The 20857-nt window shown below is 61.5% G+C and overlaps 1 protein-coding gene across 1 annotated transcript; it reads left to right on the top strand.

Annotated features, from left to right (window-relative positions):
• The first annotated feature begins 2797 nt into the window (after window positions 1–2797).
• KCNK3 (potassium two pore domain channel subfamily K member 3) lies at window positions 2798–20385 on the top strand. Its single transcript, XM_074820380.1, has 2 exons — window positions 2798–3192; window positions 17747–20385. Exons 1-2 carry the CDS (start codon window positions 2910–2912, stop codon window positions 18625–18627), a joined length of 1164 nt encoding a protein of 387 aa, XP_074676481.1. The 5' UTR covers window positions 2798–2909; the 3' UTR covers window positions 18628–20385.
• Window positions 20386–20857: the final 472 nt, after the last annotated feature.

The raw sequence follows: 20857 nt of genomic DNA, 5'->3' as shown, positions 1-20857 counted from the left end.
CCCAAAAAATCTCCCAGCGGGATGGAGCTGGGAATGGTGTCCCCGGGGATGGGGTGGGGTGGGAACAATGTGGGCGTGGGGTCACCCTGGGTGTCCCCCCCGCCCCCAGCGCGGGGTCTGCGTGTCTGGGGGCTCGGCGGTGTGAGGCTGCGCAGCCACACGTGTGTGCGTGTGCACGTGTGTGCGTGATGCACGGCGGGGGGGCGGGTGCACAGGCGTGAGCGGCCACGCGGGTGGAGGCAGGTGGGGGGCACGTGCATGTGTGTAAATCTCTGTGTGTGTGTAAATATGTGTGTGTAAATATGTGTGTGTAAATATGTGTGTGTGTGTAAATCTGTGTGTAAATGTGTGTGTGTGAATATGTGTGTGTGTAAACATGTGTGTGTGTAAATCTGTGTGTAAATATGTGTGTGCATGTAAATGTGTGTGTGTAAATGTGTGTGTGTAAATATGTGTGTGTAAATATGTGTGTGCATGTAAATATGTGCATGTAAATATGTGTGTAAACATGTGTGTGTAAATATGTGTGTGCAAAAATGTGTGTGCGTAAAATGTGTGTGTAAATACGTGTGTGTATGTAAATATATGTATGTAAATATGTGTGTAAATCTGTGTGTGTAAATATGTGCTTGTGTGTAAATATGTGTGTGTAAATCTGTGTGTGTATAAATATGTGTGTGTAAATACGTGTGTGCATGTAAATATGTGTGTAAATGTGTGTGCATGTAAATCTGTGTGTGTAAATATGTGTGTGTGTGAATATGTGTGTGTAAATACGTGTGTATATGTAAATATATGTGTGTAAATATGTGTGTAAATCTGTGTGTGCATGTAAATATGTGTGTGTAAATGTGTGTGAATATGTGTGTGCATGTAAATATGTGTGTAAATGTGTGTGTGCATGTAAATACGTGTGTCAATACATGTGTGTGTAAATATGTGCACTGTGTGACTGTGAGTGCGTGTGTGCAGGCATATACAAGTGTGTGTGCAAGTGTGGGCGAGGGGATGCACGTGCACATGGGTGTGTATGTGTGTACGCATGTGTGTGTGAGTGTGAGTGCATGTGTGTGTGCACACGTGTGCATATGCGTGTGTGTGTGCAAGTGTGGGCAGGGGGTGTGCAGATGGGTGTGGGGGGGTGTGCACGAGTGAGTGTGTGTGTGCGTGTGCGCGTGTGTGTGTGCATGAGTGTGAGTACATGTGTGTGTGCACACGTGTGTGCACATGTGTGTGAGTGTGTGTGCATGTGTGGGTGAGGGGGTGCACATGGGTGTGTGCTTGAGTGTGAGCGTATGTGTGCCCTTATGTGTGCATGTGTGTGTGTGTGTGCACATGCACGTGTGTTTGTGCACGAGTGTGAGTGCATGTACGTGTGCACACGTGTGTGTATGTGTGAGTGTGTGCGTGTGGCGAGGCGGTGCATGTGCACATGTGTGTGTACATGTGTGTGCAGGAGTGTGAGTGTGTGTGCATATGCATGTGTGTGTGTGCACGAGTGGGTGAGGGGGTGCACATGGGTGGGTGCGTGTGTGTGGTTGAGTGTGAGCATGAGCGTGTGTGTGTGTGCACGTGTGTGTGTGTGCAGGAGTGAGTGCCTGTACGTGTGCATATGTGTGTGAGTGTGTGTGTGAAAGTGTGGGCGGGGTGTGTGTGCACATGGGTGTGTACGTGTGTGTGTGTGCGAGAGTGTGTGTGCGTGTATGTGCACACACGTGTGCATATGTGTGTGAGTGTGAGTGTGGTGATGGGGGGGTGTGCACACGTGTCTGTGCACGAGTGTGAGTGCGTGTGTGTGTGCACACGTGTGCACGTGCGTGTGTGCGAGTGTGGGCAAGGGGGGATGCACACGGGTGTGCGCGTGAGCGCGTGTGCGTGTGTGTGCGTGCACGAGTGTGAGTATGCACACGTGTGCACACGCGTGTGCACGTGCACGAGTGTGCGCCCAGGCCTGGCCGAGGGGGCACAACTGCACGCGTGTGCCGGGGGTGAGCGTGCGGCTGCGCACACGTGTGTTCACATGTGTACAAGCGCGTGCACAGGCGTGCCCGGGGCTTGCGCGCGGGGGTGTCCGTGTGTGCGGGAGTGTGTGCCGGGACCGGGACCGGTGACCGCGGGTTCGAGTCCCGGGCCCGGTGCGTGTCCCGGTACCGGTACTGGTGAGGGTTCGAGTCCCGGTGCCGGTGCGAGTGTTCCGGGCCCGGTACCGGTGCGGGTTCGGGTCCCGGTAGCTGCGGGTTCGAGTCCCGGGCCCAGCGCGTGTGCCGGTCCCAGTGAGGGTTCGGGTCCCGGTGGCTCCAGATTCGAGTCCCGGTGCCGGTGACTGAGTGTTCGAGTCCCGGTCCCGGTACTGGTGCGGGTTCTGGTCTCGGTGGTTGCGTGTTCGAGTCCCGGTGCCGGTGCGTGTCCCGGTGCAGGTACCGGTGACGGTTCGGGTCCCAGTGACTGAGTGTTCGAGTCCCGGTGCCGGTGCGTGTCCCGGGCCCGGTACCGGTGCGGGTTCGGGTCTCGGTGGTTGCCGGTTCGAGTCCCGGTCCCGGTGCGGGTGTCGGTCTCGCTGCGGGTTCGGATGCCGGGGTCTGCGGGTTCGATTCCCGGTCCCGCTGGTTTGCGGGTCCGGGTCCCGGTCCGAGCGCGGGTTCTAGTCCCGGTGCCGGTGGTTGCGGGTCCGGGTGCGGTGCGGGCGCGGCGGGGCGGTGGTGCTGAAGGACAGCTCCGCCCCCACCCGCCCCCTCCACCCCCCCACCGCCCCCCGCCTCCCTCCCCGCTCCTCCGCCGCCGCCGCCGCCGCGCCGAGCCGAGCCGAGCCGCGCCGGGCCCGCCACCGCCGCCACCGCCGCCGCCATGCCCCAGACGGCCCCGCCGCCTCTTCCTCCTCCTCCTCCTCCTCCTCCTCCCGCCGCCGCACCATGAAGCGGCAAAACGTGCGGACGCTGGCGCTCATCATGTGCACCTTCACCTACCTGCTGGTGGGCGCCGCCGTTTTCGACGCGTTGGAGTCGGAGGAGGAAACGGCGGAGCGGCGGCGGCTGGAGGCGAAGAGCCAAGAGCTGAAGAACAAGTACAACCTCAGCGCCGAGAGCTACCGCGAACTCGAGTGGGTCGTCCTCAAGCTCAAGCCGCACAAGGCCGGCGTCCAGTGGAAATTCGCCGGTTCCTTCTACTTCGCCATCACCGTCATCACTACTATAGGTACCGGTTACCCCCCGCCCCGGTTCTTCCCGATGTTCCCGGAGACCCTTCCCCGCTTCCCCGTCACGGGATACCGGCGCCCGTGACCCCTCCCGCACCGTGCAGACTTTCCCCACGCGGTATCGGGGCGACCTGCCCTCTCGAGCCTCCTCGCCCACCCGCATCCCCCGCCCATCCCCGAGAGGTATCGGGGCGACCTGCCCGCTCGCCTCCTCGCCCACCCGCATCCCCCGCCCCATCCCCGAGGTATCGGGGCGACCCGGCCGCCAAGCTACCCCTGGGAAAGCCCCACCAGCACCCTCCCCAAAACGCCCATCCCCGTTTTACCCACCTCCGCCAACCGGGAAATCTCCGCCCGACCTCCGCCCGTTCCCACACACACACACACACCCCCCCCGCGCCCACCCCCCGGTATCGGGGCGACTCTTCCCTCCACCACCGGGAAACCCCAACCCGGATCCTCCTGAAACCGCCCATGGCCGTAGCGTCAGGGCTCCCCGACCCTCCCGCGGCTCCGCTGCCCCGGGAAGCCGCCGCTCGGACCTGCCCCCCTCCCTCTCCCGCGCCCATCCCCCCGGTATCGGGGCTACTCGCCAGCCCCTCTTCCCAAGCCCCAGAGCCCTGGCCGGACCCTCACCGTCGCGCCCATCCCCGAGGCATCGGGTGTCGCCCCTGTCCCCGGGGACCGGCGAAACTGCCCATCCCCGTGGTCTCTGGACTCCCCATTCTTGGGGTCCCCCCCCGCTCCCATCCCTGCAGCCTCTGGGCTCCCCGCCAGCACGTCCCCCAGCTTTGGGGACCCCCGCACTTTGGGGCTCCTCAACCCCACTCCCACCCCCTCTGTGGCTTGGGGGGGGGCCGGGGGAGGGGGGGTCTGAGCTGGGACCCTCCTCTCCCAACCCTGCAGGGAGGTTCTGAGGGGGGTGGTGCAGAGTCCAGTAGGACTGTGGGGGCAGCGGGTGCTGGGGGGGGGTCACAGTGAGGCTGTGAACAGGCGATTTCCTCGGCTGACCCCTTCCCTGGAGGAGGAGGAGGAGGAGGAGGAGGAGGAGGAGGAGGAGGAGGAGGAGGAGGAGGAGGGGGAAGGTCCCCTGGGACAGGGTCCCCTCTCAGCCCATCTCCTGCCCTTCCCGGGTGACAGCCTGGTGGGACCCCCCCAGTCCGGGGTGGGGGGGGACACACACAAGGGGATGTGTCTGGCCCTACAAGGGGAGTGTCGGTGCTCAGGGTGGTCTGGAGTGACCCACTGTCCCCTGGTCCCCAAACTGCCCCATCCTCAGCACCCAGCAAGGGCCTGGAGGGCTGGGGGACAGTCAGGAGACAGTCGGGGGACAGTTGGGGGACAGTCAGTGTGGCACGTGGCTGGCCTGGACCTGGCCAGCACCCGGGGAGATGCAGGCAGAAGCTGGAGGCGTGAGGAGGGCTGGCGTGGGGGGGGGCACCAGGGCTGAGACACGGGTGTTGGGGTGACTGGTGGTTCCCGGGGCTGAGATTCAGGTGTTGGGGTGGCTCTTGGCTTTTGGGGGTGAGGTACAGGTGTAGGGGTGGCTGTTTGAGGCCAGGATGTGGCTGTTGGGTTGGCTGCTGGGTTTTGGGGGTGAGATACAGGTGTTGGGGTGGCTGTTTGGGGCTGAGATGTGGCTGTTGGGGTGGCTGTTGGGTTTTGGGGTTGAGATACAGGTGTTGGGGTGGCTGTTGGTTCCCAGGGCTTATATGCAGGTGTTGGGGTGGCTGTTTGAGGCTGAGATGTGGCTGTTGGCTTTTGGGGGTGAGATACGGGTGTTGGAGTGGCTGTTGGGGGCTGAGATGTGGCTGTTGGGGTGGCTGTTGTCTTTTAGAGGTGAGATACCGGTGTTGGGGTGGCTGTTGGTTCCCAAGGCTGAGATGTAGGTGTTGGGGCAGCTGTTTGGGGATGAGATGTGGCTGTTGGTGTGACTGTTGGTTTTGGGGGCTGAGATACAGGCATTGGAGTGGCTGTTTGGCAGATGCGGGTGTTGGAGCAGCCGCTGGTTTTGGGGGCTGAGATGGGGGTGTTGGTTTTTGGGGACAAGACATGAGTGTTGGGGTGGCTGTTGGTTTGCGGGGCTGAGATACAGGTGTTGGGGTGGCTGTTTGGGGATGAGGTGCGGGTGTTGAGGACGCTGTTGGGTTTTGATGATGAGATACGGGTGTTGGAGTGGTTGTTGGGGCTGAGACACAGGTGTTGGGGTGGCCAGTGGTTTTTGGGGACGAGACGTGTGTTGGGGAGGCTGTTGGTTTTGGGGGCTGAAATGGGGGTGTTGAGGTGGCTGTTGGTTTGGAGGTCTGAGATGGGAGTGTTGGGGTGACTGTTTGGGGCTGAAATGGGGGTGTTGAGGTGGCTGCTGGTTTTTGGGGCTGAGACAGGGATGTTGGAGCAGCCGCTGGTTTTGGGGGCTGAGATGGGGGTTTTGGGGCGGCTGGTGGTTTGGGGGGCTGAGATGAGGGTGTCGGAGTGGCCACTGATTTTTGGGGCCCCAAAACCCCCAGTGACTGTTGGTTTCAGGGGCTGAAATGGGGGTGTCAGAGCAGCAGCTGGTTTTTGGGACTGAGATGGGAATGTTGAAGCAGCCACTGTTTTTTGGGGCTGAGACACGGGTTTTGGGGTGACTGTTGGTTTTGGGGGCTGAGATGGGATGTCAGAGCAGCCGCGGGCTGAGCGGAGCCAGGCTCTGGCCTCTCCCGGCTGGCGGGAGCAGCTGGGAAAGGCTTTGAAAGTGAAGACAAGCAGCTTATGTTTGACGTGAGAGGGAGGAGGAGCGGGCAAGGGGGTGCGCGGGGGGCTGGGGAGCCGAGCGAGCGGGAGGCGAGCGGGAGCGAGCGGCGTCTCGCCAGCCCACACAAAGGATGCTGCAGTGAGGGAGGAGGGAGACAAAGCCAGGCTGGTGTGCACGGTCCTGGGAGGCCGGGGCTCAGCTCCGGGCTGCGGGCAGGCTGGGGGGGGCCCTGCCCTGCCTCCCCCCACAACACCCTGCACCCCTGCCCTGCCTGCAGCTGCCTGGAGCCCGGCATGGAGGAGGGTTGGCTGAGCCCCGACGCAGGCGTTACACCCCAGGAAAGCATCCTACCAGCTGCGGCTGCGGGTTCAAACCTTAAAATCTCCTTTTGGGCTCGATGCGGGAGCTCGGAGGTCGCTCTGGGGTTGGGGCGATGACACCCGGACCCCGAAAAATGTGTGGAGTGGGAGGGAAATGCAGAGGGAACGGCCCCAAGCTGGGCTTTACAGCTCTGTGGGCGTCAAGTCCTTCTCTCCCGGCAGCTTCAGCCTCGCCGCGACCTCCAAGGGTGTGTAGCGGGGAGGGGCACGGACATAAATATTGTTTTTACCAAAATCTGATTATTTTGAAGGCAGTTTTAGCTGGCCCGTTGCAACGGAGCTCGGGTGCTGCCGAAAGGGCCCGGCGTGCACCAGTGAAGAGAGCAAAATCCTCAAAAGCCACAAGAGGGGAAAGAAAATCCCATTATTCCCATGAAATGGGATTTTCCAGTGGGGGAAAAAAAAAAGGAAATTTCCAGGAAATCTGTAAAGCTCCTCTTGCAGCTGGGGACCGGGAACAGCAATCGGGATGCCGGGGCCCCGGTGCCGGCTGAGATCCTGGTGCTGTGACTGGGCAGGAAGGAGGGAAAACCGTGAGGGTGACGGGTCCCACTTGGAAAGTTTTTCTTACATTTTGGGGTTTTTTTCGTTTTTTCCTTTATCTGGGAAAATAGCCAAGAGGCGAGCTGCCCTCCCAGTGCTGCTCCCCAGCCCTCTCCTCACCCTCAGCTCTGCAGCCAGTGGGGTGCGGCCCCCCCCACCCCCCCAGGAGCTGCCCCAGCGCCCGGGGACCCCCAAAACACCACGGAGGTGGACAGGGATTTGCCGTCACCCTCTGCCCCCCAACTCCCTGCAAAGCCGGGGGCGAGGGCGGGCAGGGACAGAGAGCATCTGCCACCAGCCCCAGGGTCCCCTCGCGGGGTGTCACCATCAGCCGGACATGTCCCTTGTCCCCTCAGTCCCTGTCCCCGCACCAGGACTGGCTGTGATGGCTCTCGCTGGATCACTCCCAAAAAACACCCCCACACCCCCCCTTCCTCCCCTCGACAGCGAGGGGCCATGTGGGCCAGGGCAGGTGACGGATGCCACCGCGGTGTCACCATCTGTCACAGCCCTCCTCCCTCCCCGCGTGTTGTTTATCAAGGGAGCAGGGACTCTGCCCCAGCCAGGAGACCCCGGGGTGAGACCGGCTCCCGCCTGACCCTCTCTCCTGCACTGGTCTGCCCAGCAGTCACTCCCCTCCTTGTCCCCGGGCTGTCTCCTGTGGTGACAATGTGCCTGTCCCCAACCCGTCGCATCCGTGGGGTCTCTCCGAGCAGGAAGCCCTTCCCTGCTCATGCCTGGGGGCTTAGTCCGGGAATAGAGGAAGGGGGAAGGACTTGGGGACACTCCAGGCCACGGAGGGGGGACCCACTCCCTCTGCCCCCCCCCGAACATTTCTGTTCCCGTCCTCTACTAGCCGTGCCTGCTAAAAAGGCCAGCAGTGGAAATTAACATTGGCACCTACGAACATGCCTTTGATAGGTTTCAGAGTTAACGTGCTGGAGGGAAAAACTGTACCAGTCTGTTCCAGGGCTGGGTTTCCTCCCCCCTCAGCCCAGACCCCTACGGGAGGTGATGCCCAGGCAGCACCTCACCCCTTTCAACCGCTGGGGACACACGGGGTCTTCCTCAGGACAGCCGCCCCGTCCAGCCCGGCGGCTCCTGTGTCGCTGTGGGGGTGCATTTGAGTGGCCCAGTTGTGCTGCTGAGCCACAGGACCTGTCAGAGAGCAGCGCCAGGAAGCCAGGACCACTCTCCTTCCCTCTCCAGTTAGACATCAGGCCACCCCCTGCCACCTTTGCCTGCATTCACTCTGAAACCTAATGAGGGCATATGCACTTCTGCAACTGATCCTCGCAGGGAATGAGCACCAAGAGGGTGAATGGGGAGACGGGGTGTATCACCGAGACCGGAGCCGTCCCCGAGCCCTTCGGTGTGTGTTTTAGGGGTGGTGGACGCAGCACTCTGCCCGGCCAGGGCTCAGCACCACCGCTGAGGAGGCAGAACCTCTTCCCAGGGAGGGTCCAACAAACCTGTGGCGTGGCAGGGTGGGGAGGTATCGTGCATGTCCTCTCCCATGGGATTTAGCCCAAGGACCCTCCAAACTGGGGAGCTGGGCCCCACTGGTAGGAGCTCTGCCCCTCCGTGAGCATCCCTCCCTCTCCTCACCCCCCCTCCCACCCAGGCTATAAATTCCGGTTTCTCTCCATCCCGGAGCGATAACAGCAATTAATACCCGCTCCCTCCCTGCCCCCCGCCTGGCCTCTCCCAGCTGATGCCTCATTAAACTCTCCAGCAAAGCCTGACTCAGAGCAAGGCATAAACACCACGGGCTGGGGCAGAGATGCTCCGAGGCTGGGGGGGGTTCATTGCCCAAGATAGGACAAAAAAACTCCAGTTTCTTTGGGTTTAGGCGGGATTTTTTTCCCAATTACCAAGCCCCAGGGCTGGTTGCTCAGACTCGGTGCTGCCAGGTCTAGTGCCAAGAGGCCGGACGCGAGCGGGAGAGCCCCGTTCTGCCGGTGGGTGATTTATGAGCCGGCTTAAATATTTATCAGGCAGCTCACGAGCGCGGCGCAGGATTTATAGCGGGCGGATAAATCACGGCCGGGGGGTAACGGGTGGAGCAAGAGTGTGTGTGTGGGGGGGTTCTCGCAGGGGTGCGTGCTGCTGGTGCACGGTGCTGGGTACTTGTGACTGGTGCTGGGTGCTGGTGCACTGTGCTGGGTGCTGGGTGCTGGTGCTGGGTGCTGACGCTTGGTGCTGGGTGCTGGTGCACGATGCTGGGTGCTGGGTGCTGGGTGCTGACACTTGGTGCTGGTGCTGGGTGCTGGGTGCTGGTGCACAATACTGGGTGCTGGGTGCTGGGTGCTGACACTTGGTGCTGGTGCACGGTGCTGGGTGTTGGGTGCTGGCGCTTGGTGCTGGCTGCTGGTACTTGGTGCTGGGTGCTGGGTGTTGGTGCTGGGTGCTGGTGCATGATGCTGGGTGCTGGGTGCTGGTGCTGATGCTGGGTGCTGGTGCACGATGCTGGGTGCTGGTGCTGGGTGCTGGTGCACGATGCTGGGTGCTGGGTGCTGGCGCTTGGTGCTGGGTGCTGGTACTTGGTGCTGGGTGCTGGGTGTTGGTGCTGGTGCTGGGTGCTGGTGCACGATGCTGGATGCTGGGTGCTGATGCTGGGTGCTGGTGCATGATGCTGGGTGCTGGTGCATGATACTGGGTGCTGGGTGCATGATGCTGGGTGCTGGTGCTGATGCTGGGTACTGGTGCATGATGCTGGGTGCTGGTGCTGGGTGCTGGTGCACGATGCTGGGTGCTGGGTGCTGGCGCTTGGTGCTGCGTGCTGGTACTTGGTGCTAGGTGCTGGGTGCTGGTGCACGATGCTGGATGCTGGGTGCTGATGCTGGGTGCTGGTGCATGATGCTGGGTGCTGGTGCATGATACTGGGTGCTGGGTGTTGGTGCTGGTGCTGGGTGCTGGTGCACGATGCTGGATGCTGGGTGCTGATGCTGGGTGCTGGTGCATGATGCTGGGTGCTGGTGCATGATACTGGGTGCTGGGTGCATGATGCTGGGTGCTAGTGCACGATGCTGGATGCTGGTGCTGGTGCACAATACTGGGTGCTGGGTGCTGATGCTGGGTGCTGGTGCACGGTGCTGGGTGCTGGTGCACGATGCTGGATGCTGGGTGCTGATGCTGGGTGCTGGTGCATGATGCTGGGTGCTGGTGCATGATACTGGGTGCTGGGTGCATGATGCTGGGTGCTGGGTGCTGATGCTGGGTGCTAGTGCACGATGCTGGATGCTGGTGCTGGTGCACAATACTGGGTGCTGGGTGCTGATGCTGGGTGCTGGTGCACGGTGCTGGGTGCTGGTGCACGATGCTGGATGCTGGGTGCTGATGCTGGGTGCTGGTGCATGATGCTGGGTGCTGGTGCATGATACTGGGTGCTGGGTGCATGATGCTGGGTGCTGGTGCTGATGCTGGGTACTGGTGCATGATGCTGGGTGCTGGTGCTGGGTGCTGGTGCACGATGCTGGGTGCTGGGTGCTGGCGCTTGGTGCTGCGTGCTGGTACTTGGTGCTAGGTGCTGGGTGCTGGTGCTGGGTACTGGTGCACGATGCTGGGTGCTGGTGCATGATGCTGGTGCTGGTACTGGGTGCTGATGCACACTGCTGGGTGCTGATGCTGGGTTCTGGGTACTGGTGCTGGGCACTGGTGCATGATACTGAGTGCTGGTGCACGCTGCTGGGTGCTGGTGCTGGTGCTGGTGTTGGGTTCTGGGTGCTGGGTGCTGGGCACTGGTGCGTGGTACTGGGTGCTGGTGCACACTGCTGGGTGCTGGGTGCTGGTGCTGTGCATGGTGCTGGGTGCTGGTGCTGGCGCACACCCCTCCACCCCTCGCAACTCCCCAAACCAAGCCGAGCTGGGGGGAAGGAGCCACATCCTGCTCTGCACAGGGGCAGCCCCGGGCCAAGGGTCGGGGCCACCCCCCGCCCCCCTGAGCCAAAAACTGGCAGCAACCCCCCATTTTGTGTAAAGCAGGAGCAGCACGTGGCACCCACCCCCCTCCCGGGGGGATGCTGGGGGTGTGGGGTGGAGGGGAGGGACACGGTCCTGGCCTGAGCAGCTTCGGGGCCTTTGGCACCCCCGGCCCTGCCTGTCCCGGTGCAGGCAGAGCGGGCAGAAATCCCCCCTAAAAGACCTTAAATGACATTTTATTTCCCCCCCCCCGTGCCCCCCCGGAGGCCCCTTTTCCCTGCGAAACCAGCTCAGCTCTGGATTTCAGCCATCACTGGGGCTGCGGGGATGTCCTCAGCTGCAGGTCTGTGCTGTCCCATGGGGTTATGGGGTGTCCCCCCACCAAAAAAAAACCCAAAAATAAACGTTAGGATCAGCCGCCCAGGTCGGGGGTGTCACCAGCATCAGCTGTGGCCGTCACCAGGGTATCCCACCTTGGTACCCCAGCGCAGAGGGTACCCCCTTCCCGCTGCAGGGCCCCTGAGGGCAGTGGGGGGGGGGGGGGGGGCTGGCTGCACCCCCCCCCTTTTGCAGGAGGAGGGGAGGGCTGGAGCGGGGGGCTGAGGGGGCCGGGAAGGGGCCTGGCGGAGCCCCAGGACTGAGGGAAAAATTGCCAGTTTCGGCACAAACAGGGCGCTTGGCCGGCAGCGGGATTTTCCATGACACCATCCTGATCCCCCCCCCTCCCGCCTGCGGGAAGCAATGCCTGGGGAGGGGGGGGACAGGCACCGGCTGCACCCCCCCAAAACCTTCCTGCTCCCCCCTCCCCAGGTGGGATGGCAGGAAAAGGGGGTGTGGAGCTGCCCCCCCACCCCGCACTGTGATGGGAGTGGGGATGGGGGTGGCTCCCAGGGTCTTTGGGGGGTGACACCCCGACCCCGCCGAGTGTATAGGATAAATCGGGGGGGCAGGAGGGGTCACCGAAGGCGTGGCAGGAACCCAGATGGTGCTGCAGAGGATGGGAGGGGGCACCGAGGGGGGTTACCTCAATGTTGTGTTTTGGGGGGGCCACAGGGAACTCAGGGTCTGGCCCCCACCTCCATCCCCCCATCCTGATGGGGAGGTGGCATCGTGGGGGGTCTCAAACCCCAGGGTCCCCCCCACCCCACAGAGACATGAGTCCCCAGCCAAGCCCAGCACCCCCTCCCCAGGGTGACCCCTCCCCCCAGGGTGACACCCCCTCCTTCCAGGGCAGCCCCCTGCCCCGGTGCTGCTGGGCTGGGCTGGGCAGGGGGAAGCTGAGTGCAGGGGGGATGGGGGGGGGGGGGGAATAGGGGGATGGGGGTGAGGGCAGGATTGGATGGAGGGGGGGCAAAGATCTGGGGGGATGGGGGTGGAATAATGGGGGGGTTGTGGACAGATGGATGGATGGGTGGATGGATGGAGGGAGGGATGGATGGATGGATGGATGGATGGATGGATGGATGGATGGAGGGGTGGATGGAGGGAGGGATGGAGGGAGGGATGGAGGGAGGGAGGGATGGAGGGAGGGATGGAGGGAGGGATGGAGGGATGGAGGGATGGATGGAGGGAGGGAGGGATGGATGGAGGGAGAGATGGATGGAGGGATGGATGGAGGGAGGGAGGGATGGAGGGAGGGACGGACGGACAGACGGATGGATGGCAGGGCGAGAGGTTGGCAAGCTGGCTGCCCCTTCACCTGCCCTGGTGGCAGCACAGTGAGGACAGTCCCTCCTCCAGGGCCGGGGCCCAACTAGGCAGGGACCACCCGAGGGCTGCAGGTCCCGGGGCTCCCGTCCAGCCCTGCATCACCCGAGTTCAGCCCAGCCCCAGGGACCCACTGCCTGGGTCCCATCCCTCTGCTCCAGCCACCTCCCACCCTGCCCTGCCCAGGAGGTGTCCCTGGGCAGGACCAGTCCCTTCCCACTGCCCTCACCCCCTGTCCAGGGGGGGACACGGAGGTGTTGCGGGACATGTCTGTCCCCACACAGCACAGGCAGGGCTGTGCCCTTTGGTGCCTGAGCCATGTTTGCTTAGTGCTGCCGCCGCTGCCACGTGCTGCCTTTCCCAGCTGCTCTCTGCCTGCTTGTTTGATCACCCTGCGAAGACGGGGGGACTCCCAGGCAGCACTGAGGGGCACCCCGTTGGTTGACTGCGTCACCTGGGTCCCCACCCCTGGCCTGAGGGACAGCTGGGGTCCCCAGACTCAGACCCAGCACTGGTTAACTGGCAGGACTGGTCACAGACTGGGTTGCTCTGGGCTCACGTCACCATCGGGAAATGGGTGCCTGTTAAACGCTGAGCAGGATGCTGGTTCTTACTGGGAGCAATGGGGCGGGGGGATGTAGGGCTGGCACGAGGAAGAGGAGGAGGAGGATGCTGCCCAGGACACGCTGCCCACCCACTGCCTCCACATCTGGGGTACTCCCAGGGGTTTCTCTGTGAGGGTCAGGAGAAGGGGGTGCCTGGGGCAGGTGCTCGGAGGGGCTCAGGGCTCAGTGATTTGGGTGTTGGTCGCTTTTGGGTGCTCAAGGGCTTTGGGAGAGTGGTGTCTTCCTGGGGTGCTCCTGACTGTGGGTTCTCCAGTGTCTATGGATGAGGTTGGGTCATTCCTTTCTCCCCAAAATGCATGGGAACGTACCGACCTTGGCGGCTGCTGCTGAACCTGCCGGGAAGTGAGGTGGGAAGGGAGGCAGTGCTCCATGGGCAGGGGGGTTCCATTATTATGTGAAACCAGGCTTGGAGGGACCAGAGCTGGGTTTGTCCCAGGTTTGGAAGGACCAGAGTTGGGTTCATCCCAGGTTTGGAAGGACCAGAGCTGGGTTTGTCCCAGGCTTGGAAGGACCAGAGTTGGACTCATCCCAGATTTGGAAGGACCAGAGTTAGGTTCATCCCAGACTGGGACAGAAACTGGGGCTGCTCCAAAGCATTGGAGACCCCCAGAGTGGTCAATGCTTTGGTAGATCCCCCATCAGCCGGGTTGCCTGACCCTTCCCCACTGTCCTTCATGGCTCCTGCAGCCTTGCAGCCTGGCAATGGACAGTGAAAGCTGCAGCAGGTCAGAGACCATGGTGAAGGGCTCTGGCATCCCTCTGCGGGGGCAAGAGGCAGCAGCTCTGCTGGGTAAGGGAGGGGGACACCAGCCACGCATCCACCCAGACACCCAGCTATGGGGGGGTGAGGGTGGAGAAACCCACCCAGCACACAGACCCCAGGACCGTCCCTCATTGCTGAACCAGAGGAGGAGGAGAAGCATGATGGCTCTGGCAGCAGGATGAAGGGCTCCTACTTGGGCATGGAGGGGTCCTGGCGTGCGCCTCGGCTTGTGGCCACCAGCTTTCGCTCACTGCAGTGATATGTGTCAGCAGGGAACTGGTATCCCCACTGCTTCATACCCCAGCTGAGCTCCCAACCCCTGTTCTCAGCTGGGACTCCCCATGCCCTGCCCTGGCTCCCTGCACCCCCTCCCTGGAGGGCTCAGCCCCCAGAGCCCCCCTCCCTGCCTTCCCAGCCCTTTTCCCCCTCCAGCCTGGTAACCCCTCTGCTCTGCACAGTTCCCTCCTCCTCCTCCCATCCTCAGCAGCTGCCCCGTTAATCCCCACCATCCATCGCTGCCGACAGCCTGGGATTTGCTCCAGGCCGGGGGCCCAGCCGAGACCTGCACCTGCTCCCCGCAGCCCCAGCCAGATCCACCCCTGCTCCTCCGCAGCCCTAAAAAGGAGACGAGCCGGCCGCGTTCCTCAGGGACATGTCATGTTTTCTCCCTGGGGACATAGGCCGTGCTCCCTGCCTGCTTGCAGCACCCTGAGCGGGAGCCTGGAGCACCCTGCCCGTGCTCTCCCTTGGCAGCGTCCCTCCTGGGACACCCCTTTGAGCGACACCCACCCGGCGGGGAGGTTTGGGGGGGGCTGCAGGAGGGAAGAAGGAGATGGAGAGGAGTAGGGATGCTGAACCCCTTCTGCAGGGAGGGCAGGAGCACAGTGGGAGCCTCGCTGCCTGTACCTGGGCTAGGACATGCCACAAAGTCAGGCGTTTAGGTGCGGTGGGATGAGCAGAGCAGCTCTTGAACCTGGCAGGACTGTGCTGCACCCCCAGGAGCTGAGCCCTCCTCTCCAACACCTTTCTTTGCTGCGGTGGATGAAACCACGGGTGCAAGAGAGGTTTGGGGGTTCACCCTCTCTGCCACCTTCCTGGGGTCTCTCCCTCTTCCCACTGGCTGGATTTTATATCCCAGCGACCTTCCCCCTCCCCAGCCTCAGACGTGCTGGAGATCAGGCAGCGCCTGCTAAAGCCGGGAAAGGGGGGGGCCTGGCAGATTGACGGACGCTTGGACACACTGTGAGAGCTCATAAACTCCCTTCCCTGGGGAAACGGGGCTAAATATAACTGTGGGAGGTTGCACCGGTGCGGGGCAGGCAGGAGCAGGCAGGAGGATGCTCAGTGAAGCTGTCAGAAGGGACGGACCCCATGGGCCCTGCTCGAGGCTTGAGTCCTAAATCCCCATCCTTGACTGGCTGATGCACGAAGGATGGGGAGATCGGGGCTCTTGGGAGGGGGATGGAGGTGTCTGGCAGGAGGTGAGGGCAGGGGCAGGCAGGCAGGCAGGGTGAGGGCTCGATGCTTGTCCTGAGGGCAGAGAGAGGGATGTGACCCTGGTTTGACATGCACCGCCCGGCTCTGCTGCAGGAGCTGGTGGCCACTCGGGTGGGGTGACATTGCCTTGGTGTCCCTTCTGCTGCTGGGGAGGGGACAGCAGGCAGAGAGGGGACAGCAAGCAACAGCCCCTTTTCCATCAGCAAGGGAAGGGACAGGCTGGCACCTGGCACTGATGAGAGCAGTGATGCTCTCTGGTGATTCTCTCTGGTGATTCTATGCCCAGGTGGCCAAGAAGGCCAATGGCATCCTGGCTTGTATCAGCACTAGCGTGGCCAGCAGGGACAGGGAAGGGATCTGACCCCTGTGCTCGGCACTGGGGAGGCCGCCCCTCGATGAGTGGGTTCAGTTTTGGGCCCCTCACTCCAAAAAGGCCATTGAATGACTCGAGCGTGTCCAGAGAAGGGCAACGGAGCTGGTGCAGGGTCTGGAGCACAGGTCTGATGGGGAGCGGCTGAGGGAACTGGGGGGGTTTAGTCTGGAGAAGAGGAGGCTGAGGGGAGACCTCATGGCCCTCTACAACTCCCTGACAGGAGGGTGCAGAGAGGGGGGATGAGTCTCTTGAGCCAAGGAACCAGCACCAGGACAAGAGAGAATGGCCTCAAGCTGCGCCAGGGCAGGGTCAGACTGGCTCTTAGGAAGGATTTCTTTGCAGAAGGGGTTGTTGGGCGTTGGAATGGGCTGCCCAGGGCAGGGGGGGAGTCCCCATCCCTGGAGGGGTTGAAGAGTCGGGTTGACCCAGCGCTGAGGGATCTGGTGGAGTTGGGAACGGTCAGTGTGAGGTTCATGGTTGGACTGGAGGAGCTTCAAGGGCTTTTCCAACCTCGATGATTCTGGGATTCTCTCTGGTGATTCTCTCTGGCTGCTGTGGCCGCAGCCTGAGCTGGCAGTGCTGGTGGCTGGGACATGTCCCACCAGCTCCTTGGAGGATCTGACCATCCTTGTTTTCACCTCCTGCCCACTGCTCCTGCCTGCTCTGTGCTGAGGGCAGCCTGTCCCCCAGCCCCTGCCTGCTCCTGGGGCCCTGGCCCCAGGCATTGGAGGTAAAGCCCTCAGCAGTCCCCGCTCTGGGGCTCATCCTCAGTGTGCAGTGCTGGTGAGGGGGAAGGGGAAAAGGGAAAAGGAAAGGGGAAAGGGAAAGGGAAAGGGAAAGGGAAAGGGAAAGGGAAAGGGAAAGGGAAAGGGAAAGGGAAAGGGAAAGGGAAAGGGAAAGGGAAAGGGAAAGGGGGAAAGGGGGAAAAGAGGAAAAGGAAGAAAAGGAAAAAAGAGAAAAAAGAGAAAAAAGAGAAAGGGAAAAGAAAAAATAGGAGGGGAAAGGAAAAACAAGAAAGGAAAGGGAAAGAGAAAGGAAAATGAAAAGGAAAATGAAAATTAGAATAACAAGAAGGAAAGGGAAAAGGAAAAGGAAGAGGAGATGGAAAAGGAGGAGGAAAAGGGAAAAAGAGAAAGGAAGGGAAAGGGAGAGGGAAAGGAAAAAAGGGAAAGGGAAAGGAAAAGGGAGAAGGAAAAAGAGAAATGAAGGGAAAGGAAAAGGAAAAAAGAGAAATGAAAGGGCCAGGAAAAAGGAAGGGATAGGGGAGTACCCAGTGCCTGGTGGCGAGGGCACCTTCCCCAGCACAGGGGCTCGGCCACCTCTGCCCAGCTGCAGTCACCTGGGGTCCATTAGGGATGAATAATCTGCCAGCACAGAGGCAGAAGTCATCTCATCTGTGTGGGGTTTGTGTAGGTGGGAGATTAACTGAAACCCAGCTGGGCCCCCAGCCCCCAGGGCAGCCCCCGGATGATGGGCAGTGGGTCACGGGGACATGGTGACACAGGGCTGGGTGACAGAGGAGACCCAGCTGTCCTTGTCTTTAGAGTCCTTAAAACTCCCTATTTTCCCCATCTCCAGCACCTCTCCGCCTGCTGCTCTGGGGCGGGCTATCACGGGATGGGTATTTCAGGGAAGAGTGATCTCCATTTTCCAAAACCCCAAGGCTGGGGAAGGTGCCCTCATCCCAGCCAAAGTCCATCCAAGCATTCCCCAGCTGCCCCCACCCCAACCCAGAGATGCAGCACCTCGTCCCTCACCCTCCGCCAGCCCCCCAGCTCCCTTCCCCATGAGCTTTCCCCTTTCTCCCGCTCCCTCCCCTTCATTTTCATTTGGAGACCCCATTATCCCCCTAGACCACAGAGCCATCTGTGGTCACTCCTCGTGCCTGGGGGTGAGGACGGCACCGTCAGGGTTGGGGTCCACCACCAGTGACTCAGTTGGGGGAGCGGTTTGAGGTGCAGCCCCCTCAGACCACCAAGCTGATCCCGCTCTGTGGCTTTGCACCCCAGGTTATGGCCATGCAGCCCCCAGCACGGATGGGGGGAAGGTCTTCTGCATGGTCTACGCTCTTCTGGGGATCCCCCTCACCCTCGTCATGTTCCAGAGCTTGGGTGAGAGGATCAACACCTTCGTCAAGTACCTCCTCCACCGCATCAAGAAGTGCCTTGGCATGAGGCGGGCGGAGGTCTCCATGGCCAACATGGTCACCATCGGGTTCTTCTCCTGCATCAGCACCCTCTGCATCGGGGCAGCCGCCTTCTCCTACTACGAGCACTGGAGCTTCTTCCACGCCTACTACTACTGCTTCATCACCCTCACCACCATCGGCTTCGGGGACTACGTAGCCCTGCAGAAGGACGAAGCCCTCCAGAACAAGCCCCAGTACGTGGCCTTCAGCTTCGTCTACATCCTGACGGGGTTGACGGTCATCGGGGCTTTCCTCAACCTGGTGGTGCTGCGTTTCATGACCATGAATGCTGAGGACGAGAAGCGGGATGCCGAGCACCGGGCGCTGCTCACCCGCAACGGGCAAGCCAGCAGCATCCACACCGCCGACGCCGCCTCGGCCGCGCCGGCGGCGGCAGGGGGCGGCGGGGGCGGCTTCCGAAACGTCTACGCCGAGGTTCTCCACTTCCAATCCATGTGCTCGTGCCTGTGGTACAAGAGCCGGGAGAAGCTGCAGTACTCCATCCCTATGATCATCCCCAGGGACCTCTCCACCTCGGACACCTGCGTGGAGCAGAGTCACTCCTCGCCCGGCCGCTGTCCGGAGACCCCCTCCAACAGATGCTTCTGCAATGCCCGCCGGTCGGCCATCAGCTCCGTCTCCACCGGTCTCCACAGCCTGGCGGCTTTCCAGGGGCTCATGAAGCGCCGCAGCTCTGTGTAGCCCCTCTCCATCCTCACTCGTGCCCCCTCAGACCCCCACCATTAGCCCCGTGGCCAAGGACTTTTCTTGGTCACGGCAGGAGGAAACCACCCCGGGGGTCTGTCTGCGGAGGGGGAGGCAGTGAGCTGGGACCCCCAAGGGGGGGCCGGGGGCTGTGCTCCTCTGTCGGGACTTTGGAGGGATGTAGGAGCAGCAGCGAGGCTGCCCCGGTCCTCTCTGAAACAGGAAGAAGGGAGCTGCTGGCTTTATTTTATTCTAATTTAAATTAATTTTATTTTATTTTTATTTTATTTTGCAAAACCACTCCTCAAAAATGTGAAACTTGAAGAGCTGGAGAGTGTTTTAACCTGATGGGGTGGGGGGTAGGTAGACCTACACCTCCCCCCATCATACCTCTGCGCAAGCGGCTGGGGACCCCCCCACGGCCCCGAGGGCAGCCCCATGGCAGCCTGAGCGTGCGAAGCCGTGGCTGTGAGCCGGACGGTGTGACCGCGTGTGCACCGGAGGTCTCGTGGGACGTGGCAGAGGAGGACATGAGGCTCCCGGCACCCACCGCGGGGGTCCCAGTTGGTCCCCTCCATCCTCTGCCTCCTCCGGCCATGGGGCTGCCCCGGGGGGAAGGCAGCAAGGGATGCCTCGGCGAAGGCGAGCACGCATCAGCGGGTAAATCAGGCTAAGAGGGGCTTAGACGGAGCTTTTTCGATCACTGCGCACATCAGCCTGCCCCTGCGGCCGAGAAAACAAGCCGTGAGTCACGTAGGCCGCCAAAAAACGCCTGCCGCGACTTGGTGGGCAGCTCTCCGCCAGCTTTAGGGGGTTATTTTAACCCTTTTTAGATGGGCAAAGCTGGGCAACCCCGGGGGAGGCAGCAGAAAGCTCGGAGCCATCCCGGGGAGGCAGGACGAGGGGCAGTGGCAGCGTGGTCCCCTGGGACCCCCATCTCCATTCTCCCCCCACCCCGGCCACCCTGAGGCCGGAGCCGTTACCCTTGGGGAGCTTTTTTTGGGGACAACCTGGGGCATCATAAGACTTTTTCACCCTTCTTCTCCTTCACATTCCTGGGTTGCACCGGTTCCCTTTCAACCCGCGCCCCATCTCACCCTAACACCTTGAGCCCAGAGGAGGGGACGCTCCCGGGGCATGCCCCGTCTGAGACCCAGGACATCCCCGGGGGGTCACCTCCAGCACGGCCACCCCCGTCACAGCAAGAAGGGGCTGAAAACTTCTTTCCTTGCCCCCCTCCAGCCCCACGGGGAGCCCCCCCATCGCCCCCAGGACCACGATCCCCCCTGCCAGCACCCAAATCACAGGCTGTCCCCCCGCCAGCGGAGACACTGGGGGACACCGTGACATGCACTGGCCCCTCTCTGAGCCCCAGGGGTGCTGGGGGGAGCTCTGGGGACAGCTGAGGTACCCAGCCCGCCTGTTTCTTTTCTCACCTTTTAACAGAAAACCAATGTATTTCTAATACTTGACAACCTGTACATACTGTTAGATACCAGAGAGGATATTTATTATAAATGACGCTATCATCATATCTATAGAAATCTATAAATATCTATCGGAAAGGAGTCATGGGGGAAATTTGTTGATGACTCCGGGGAATTTCTTTTCACTCTCTGCATCTTCCTCATCCTAGGGCACCCGCGGGGAACCACACTCCCCCCAGGCAAGGTTTCTCTGGTTCTCATGCCAAAGTATATTTGTACCGCTGAGTTACTTTCCTTAGAGAGAGAAATAAAGGCTGGTTCAAACCTCGGCACCACCTCGGCTCCTTCCCTGGGGCGCTGGGTGAGGACGAGGGGCTGGGAGAGAAGGGTCCCAGATCCCTGGGACCTTTCCACACCGTGGCCTTTGCGCTGCAGAGACCGGGAAGTGTGAGAATTTCCTCAGGACAAGCCTCTGCCCCTCTCCTGACTTTTCCCATGGATGAGGGAGAGGAGGGGAGGAAAGGAGACGCTCAGCTTCGAGCTCTGCCAGGGCTGCAGCATCCTTTGGTGGGCACAGTGGGAGAAGGGTCTTGGGTTGCTGGGGAGGGCAGAGCCCCTCGGGGCTCCCCAACCTCTTCCAACCCACCATCACCTACTGATCCAAGGCTGGAGGGGACCCCCAAAACCCAGCAGAGCTTTATCCCTCCTGCTCTCGCCCATAGCAGCATCTCTGCGGCCTTCGCTCAGGCTGGAGACCTCCCTCTGGTCCGTGCCACAGCCAAGAATCGTCTAACAATTGC

This window comes from Strix aluco, chromosome 3 (genome assembly GCF_031877795.1).
Source record: "Strix aluco isolate bStrAlu1 chromosome 3, bStrAlu1.hap1, whole genome shotgun sequence".
In the NCBI taxonomy this organism is placed as follows: domain Eukaryota; kingdom Metazoa; phylum Chordata; class Aves; order Strigiformes; family Strigidae; genus Strix; species Strix aluco.
The sequence above is the reverse complement of the archived record's forward strand: the minus strand, read 5'-3'. Positions and strand labels throughout refer to the sequence as shown.